At 24.7% G+C, this 7,652-nt stretch overlaps 1 protein-coding gene across 1 annotated transcript in view; it reads right to left on the bottom strand.

Moving 5' to 3' along the window:
- Positions 1-7,652, bottom strand: part of LOC108747904 (protein takeout-like) — a 12,185-nt gene that overhangs the window by 2,779 nt on the left and 1,754 nt on the right. Inside the window, exon 2 of the mRNA XM_018485795.1 lies at positions 5,847-5,887. Within this exon, the coding sequence (XP_018341297.1) occupies positions 5,847-5,887 (41 nt within the window). The remainder of the gene's footprint in view (positions 1-5,846; positions 5,888-7,652) is intronic.

Here is a 7,652-nt window from a genome sequence, read left to right as displayed (position 1 = left end):
GGGGGGGGGGGGGGGGGGGTATGTATGGCTTATAAAAAATTTACAAATAATGCATATAAATAAGATGTAAAATGACACAATAACTTATAAAATGCGTTTATGAAGTTTTATTAAGAAATAAGAATGATAAATATATGTATATGAAGTGTAATAAATTCTAATTATAATCTTCCCAAATGTATTAAAAGTGTTATGACACGGTACATATTTCATGTTAATGCGTTTATTCTGTTTACTGAATTCAATCTGTGCACTTTGTATGCTTTGAGCATAAATCCTGTTGAAATATCCTAACAGGTGGGATATACAAGACAACAAATTAAACAAAGAATTTAAGAGTAAAATACTTGTATTTTGTTATACAACATGCTTTACTATTCCTCTACACTCATGTATCACGGAATAACCACTAAGTCTTTTGTACGTTCTACAGTAATTATTTTATGTAGATTATAATTTATGATGGCGCTATTTAACACAGTGACAAATCGATTCAACTCACAATAATTTTATTAGTATTAACAGTAAGAAACTGAAATCATAATACAGTACTAATATAACATAAAAGCATGTAACGGAGTAGTTGCGGGAAAATTACCCCCACTCCTTCTATTTTTTTGACTTCTGCGGCGTAAATCCCAGCGCGGCATATTTGCCGGAATTACTCTAAAACTGTTCTAATAATATTTTATAAATCTTACAAATAATCTTATAAATAATACATTCATATGAGAGACAAAGAATACGATAATAATGATTGCTACTAGTTACAGTAGCATTTTTTTCCATGATGAAAAAACCCATGTTTTTATATATTTATAATTTACTAATACATACATTATATTCAAAAATATGATAAATTATAAATTTGAATAGAATTAAAATAAAATTAATAAACGCACCGTTTATCAAGCTTTTTGGACAACTTTAAATAAATCATCTTTATCTTTAAAATAATTTTTAAGCAGTAAATGTATTAAAGTAAAAAAGGAAATTACATTCATACCTAATAAATATTTAATAAAATAAAGTAAATTAAAAAATTTACATGTAAAAGATTTAGGAAATTAAAAAGAGGAAATGAGAATAAAAAATGTAATGTTAAAAAGTATAAAAAGTTTTTATGTACTGTTACGTAGATCGATATATTATATTAATTGGGTATTGTATTATTTACTTCAAAAGGCATTGCCAATTGCAACGAATTGAAGTATTATATATTTATACGAAAATATATTTAGGTGTTTTATTATGCAATTTAAGAAAATGAGTGAGTGAGAGAGAAAGAGAGAGAGAGAGAGGGAGAGAGAGAGAGAGAGAGAGAGAGAGAGAGTGTATAATAATTAGTAATTGTGATTCTACATTATTTTTCAAATTTCTTAGCAAAAATTAATCACAATTTTTATTTATGTATTTTTTCTTCTAGAGCTATTAATAATTAATTGTTTTGACAGATAAACATTAGTATTCGGTTATTATGATCGATGAGAGTTTAAATTTAAAACTATTTATGTAAGTGAAGATTTACTTTTTACCTTTAATTTTAAAAGTGTTTTTTAAGTATACATACAGTTCTATTAAATAAATTACTTTAAGCGCAATTATAGACAAAAAAATCATAAAATAAAAATTTAATTTTATAAATTCTGAATATTAAATTATAATTTACTGAATTATGTAACATAAAAATTATAACCTGGAAGTTGTTTTTTGGTTTTGATAAAAATCAATACTGAGCTATAGGATATTAGCGTGAATAAGGTAGGATCGGGTATTATGAGCACTGCAGGTAATATAAGCACCCTTTATATTTCTGTAATAATTAATACTAGTAGTTCCAACTGTTCTAAAAAGATGCTGTCTTCGCGACATTTCAATATGCAGCAAAGTTTGATCTATTTATGTATTATATTTCGGATATTCATCATGTTAAATAAGTAGGTATATTATTTTTTTATTTCTTACATTTTTTCCTCTAACTTCATGAAGTCCCAATCTATATTGATATAAGATATTTGGTTTTGCATGTTAATATTTGTAAATAATATTGAGCCATTCTTACTTCATAAAATCGCGAGACCATTATTGATTTATTAGACATGGGAGTTTTTCGGATAGGTATGCACGATTGTGTATTATTAGCATTTTTATTATTCTTTATTATTATTACTATTATTCACTAAAAAAAGAGTTTAGCGAAGGTTGAACCACTATGGCAATCAGTATATAATTCTTTAGAAATATATTGCGACAGTAATGAAACAGGCAAGTAGTAATACTATCAATACATTAGCAATACATAATAGTATGTTACATACATATTACAATACATTAACTATACTGTGCGCAATAGATAGCAATACATAGAATATAACAATATCAACAATAGCAATGCTAGCAATAAAATGTGTTGTATTGCTATAATTAGCAATCATTGTACGTTAGTGCATACTTTTTAACAGTGATTAACCTCCTTACAGTTTGATAATAGCTATTAAATGTATGGTGAAATAATGCCAATCAAATGTCTTTTAATACAACTAAAAATAAATATTACTTTTATAAACATTTAATCAGTATCAGTACGAAACTGTTACTATGTAATAATACTTACTAAATATTTGTAAATGTAATATAATTTTTTGGTTATATTAATCAAACATTTGATTGGCATTTGTCCTAATAAAATGTTTTGTATATATAGAATATTCTAAAATAATAATTGGCAAATATTTTATGGCCAGTTGAGCGAACTAAACTGAATTCAAAAGTCCTTTACTTAATTTCTTATCAACTTTTTAGTACTATATTTTGCAATTTTCGCAATAGTGAACAAGATATTAATTACTAAATATTATTGAAAATTGGTCTTCAATAATTTTTTATTCAAATACTATCAACTTTACAGAAAAACTGCAAAGACAAAAATTATTTATTTTCTTTTTATAGAGTTCTAAGAATTTTTTCAAAATTTTTTATCAACTTTTTAATACTACATTTTCTTATCAACTCAATTCTTATTTTTATCAACATGAGAAAATATGGTATTAAAAAATTCAGAAAAAATCCTGAAAAAATTCTTATACAATAGTTCTATGAGAAAAAAATAAACAATTTTTGTCTCTTGCAGTTTTTCTGTAAAGTTGATAGTATTTGAGTAAAAAATTATTAAAAATCAAAGCCGAAAAGTCCTCTACTATTTTGCAATAGTTAACAGAATATTAATTACTAAAAATTGCCGAAAATTGTTCTTCAATAATTTATTACTATCGATAAGAATATGTAGTACTAAAAAGTTGATAAAAAATTCTGAAAAAATTCTTAGAGCTCTATAAGAAGAAAATGAAAAATTATTGTGTTTTACAGTTTTTTTTATAAAGTTAATAAAGTTTGAATAAAAAATTATTGAAAACCAATTTTCGATAATATTTATTAATTAATATCTTGTTAACTATTGCAAAAATTGCAAAATGTAGTACTAAAAAGTTGATAAAAAATTAAGTAAAGAACTTTCGATTCAGTTTAATCCGCTCTATCTGCTCATGAAATATTTTCTATTATTTTGGTAATTATTATATTTTGGAACACCCTGTATATATTTTAATCTTTCATTTCTGTATAATTTCTTACAAAAAATTTCCTGTGCTTATATTATATCTCTAAGGATGCTCATAGGGTAGTATGCATAGGTAATATGAGCACTGGGCGGGTAATAAGAGCACCCGCCATTATTTCAACATTTGCATTAAAATAATCAATTTCAATACTAAGATATACAAAACATCAACAAATTTATCAAATGGTATGCATAAGATTTTTTTATTCTTTAGTATGCTAGATACAATATATCAAAATGTTTCCTTAAGGTGCTCATAATATCCGATCTTATCCTATATAATTTTAATGATTAAAAAGAATTATGGCATACATTTCGATCCTAGTGGTTGGGTCATTATCAATACAAGATTAGATGTACATTGAAATTAAGCCTTGTCGTCAATATAATATGTTATATTCTAGAACGAACTCGCAGAGTTTGTGAGTAGGGTACATGGTCCATACACTTATATAAGACAGACGCAGTATGATAGAAATGAAGGTGATAGAACAGTAAGAGATGTAAAATCTCATCGATGAATCTCTATCCTTCTCTTACGCGCGCATGTTCACATTAAAGCCAGAAACACAATGAAAAGCACAGGTAATAGGAACAGGAAATAAGAGATTTTAACCTATCAGAAAACGTCCATTCTATTATACATGCTTTCTGATAGCATGAAATTTGTTATTTCCTGTTCCTATTGTACTTTTTATTGTATTTCTAGCTTAATAAAGAAGAATAGAAATTTCTTATCGTTGTTTTTGATCTTACTCACTATCTCTCACTGTTCTGTTGGCTTAATTTCTACTACAAGGGCATGTTGAGTCTATCTTATATGTAAGTCCATGGTATGGTCAAATTTTAAAAGAGATTTATATTTAATTTGTCTAATAATAGAATAATTAATTATAATAAAGGACAAATGTCAAGCGCTGCGATGTGAAATGTTAAGATGTGATAATCTCGAAGATAATCTTATGAGAAAATCAACACAATGTTAAAGTCAAAACGTCTGTTTACTTCTTTTTTAATTTTATGTTAATATAATTCTAATTTATTACACAAACATTTTGTTTTAGCTCATAGTCCATTATTATTAAAACTAGTTTTACTAGTTTAAGATCAATTAAATATTACATGACAATATGACATTTATATTTCTGTTCACTCGTTTGCGGATAAATAACAATAAAATTTGCATAAATTGAATATGTAACATTTTTTTCAAATTTTTTATAAACAAATTAACTTATTTAATTTTATGGATTGGATTTTCTTCTTTAACTGTTTGTTGTTAAAAAAAAATGTTTTTATTATTTTAGATATTAATTTTTATTCTCTCTCTGTTTTACACAATAAATTCATATCTTAAATCACATTAAATATTCACTCATTAAATAAAATATTTTTTATTATTGTTGCTTAATACACATATCATTAAGATAAGTCATTTTAAACATGAAAAACTTCTTCTAACATGCATGAAGAGAATTTTTTTTAGAGTTTACTCTGAAAATGTGGTAGTGCTGGGACTATTGTTCTGAGAATATTGTTCGAAGAATTTTATGTACATTTCTCTCATTCATTAATAAAACTACAATAAAATATAAAGTAAGTTTGATTAATTGTACTGAAGTGTATCAAACTAAAAATCTTTAAAATATTGTATTATATCACAACTACCATATTTTCAGGATGAATTTTAAAAGATAATTCTCTCCGGGTATATAGTAACGTAATCTACAAGTGTTCTGATAACTTAATGATTAGATAATTCATCTATTCTTTAATTTTACGATGCAATAGTATATTATTTTATAACTATTATTTTATTGTTGTTTTTGAAATTTTTATCGATACGTAAATTGGATACAACTAATTATAATTAAAATTAGCGTACCGTTTTCTTATAGCTTAAATACGAAAATGGACATACATATTTATTTACGTTATAATTAATTAAATCAATTTATATAAAGAAGACTATATTAAAGAAGATTCAAAAATAGGATTGACGTTTAACTTATTGTGTATTACCTATATAATAAACACATTTTATACGTTTATTCAATATTGACAATATTAACTTATATTTTATTTCTGAAGAGCCTAATGCTACATATTTATGAATATAATTTGTAAACATTTAAATGTATCACACACACACACACACACACACACGCGCGCGCGCGCGCGCGCGCACACACACACAGCATACATACTTTAGTATCTATACATTACTCACGTATCTCAGCGAAGGCTATAGCAAAAAGTGCGGAGGCCATACTGAAATAAAAGATATTAATAGATACAATAGTTTCAGTTATTAATATTAATAAGCTAATAAAATTTCTGAAGGTCTGTTTTCGTTTTGAAATGTGAAATGATTGCTTTATAAATAGTTATAAAGCTAGTTTCTTTGATATAAAATGTATTCCAGACGTATTGTATTATCTATAAAGATAGCTTTTTGTCATTATTTTAAGACAAAATTATATTATAATATAACCAAAATATTGAAATTGTAATAATTTTTAAATGGAAATATAAATTGTTCAAGCACGACATAATGTGCAAACTTTTCAAATATTAATTTATCGATTAATGTCGATCAAAATTATTTTATCATATAAAGAATTTTAATTGTTTATAACATATTCGACATGTGACAACTTCAAGAATTTAATATATGCACCGCATTTTATCAATGGAATTATGAAATATTTACGCAACTAGTGTTACATAAAATTTATGATCTCTGCTAATATTATGAGCGAACATATAGCAAATGAATGAGTCGACGAATTCCGATATCACTGTATGCAGATTTATGCAGATTTATGTTAATATTTAAAAGTAAAATGTGGAATCTTAATGCTTTGATACTTTGTTTGAATATGCGAATTTTAAGGCTAATTAATTAATTTTGACTTCTGTTTAAAAATTATTTTGATATTAAAACTTGCATAAAAAAAAGATATAATGTCATTGTTAAAGAAGCAAATATGGATAATAAAGTACCCTGTAGGCAGAAAATTTCTATGAATAAGGAACAAATTTTAATGCTAAATAACGTGTAAATGTGGAAAAATAAGCCATATTACGACAGTTAAATTTTTATAGAGTTTCGTAAAAATATATACAAATTAGTGTACGTTTTCTGACGCTATATTACTAATTTTTATGGAATAAGCATAGGATTTCTTAATTTTTCAAACAAACAATGTTATGTTCTCTATGTCTCACTATAACTAGTTACAAAGAACTAAAAATTTTGAAGACAGCGTTACTACGAATCATTATGAATATCTACAAAAGACTAAGAATTTATAAAATTTTGTCTCAACCTATAGTAGTTTTTCTGTACTTTTTAGTAAAAATTTTTCTGCCAAGATAATAAATTATTTTAATAATTTTATAAAAAAAAAAATTTAGTAAAAGAAAGTAATAAAATAACAATTACTTTAAATTGTAAACGATCATAATTTATTATTTTATTTTTTTATTAGCATAAAATCTTGACAAAAACTTGTGCAGTCAGATGAGAAATGTATGAACTAGTGGATATAGAGTAGTAATTTAAAGTGAATATTTAAAACGAGTTTGAGCAAAAGAAGGTTAACAAAATATACAGTTTTTTAAAATATTGGATGAATATTTCTAAAACTAAGAGAAAAGAGAATAGATGTATTTATTATAAAAAGTAATATTAAAAATACAATATATTATTTACATTTACTTACTTTTGATTGATTTTAATTCAGAATTAATCAAAAATACAAAATGTTATTATTTTATTTTTAACTTACAATTAGTAGCTGTGTTATTTAAAAATGAGATCAAACAAAGTAAAATATTTACACATACAACATAATTAATAAATATTTAAACTTTTCAGGAGCATATAACCAACCTTCGTTGTTTAGAAGTCATATATTTTAAAAAACTAGTACAATTTGTATACGTTTCGGTCAACATTTGACCATCTTCAGTACATTTCTAATAACATTATATTAAAACGAAATCAATCGATAGTAATCCTAATCTAAAA

Source organism: Trachymyrmex septentrionalis, unplaced genomic scaffold (assembly GCF_001594115.1).
Source record: "Trachymyrmex septentrionalis isolate Tsep2-gDNA-1 unplaced genomic scaffold, Tsep1.0 scaffold202, whole genome shotgun sequence".
Lineage (NCBI taxonomy): Eukaryota > Metazoa > Arthropoda > Insecta > Hymenoptera > Formicidae > Trachymyrmex > Trachymyrmex septentrionalis.
Note: the sequence above shows the minus strand (reverse complement) of the source record. Positions and strands in the feature narration are given on the sequence as shown.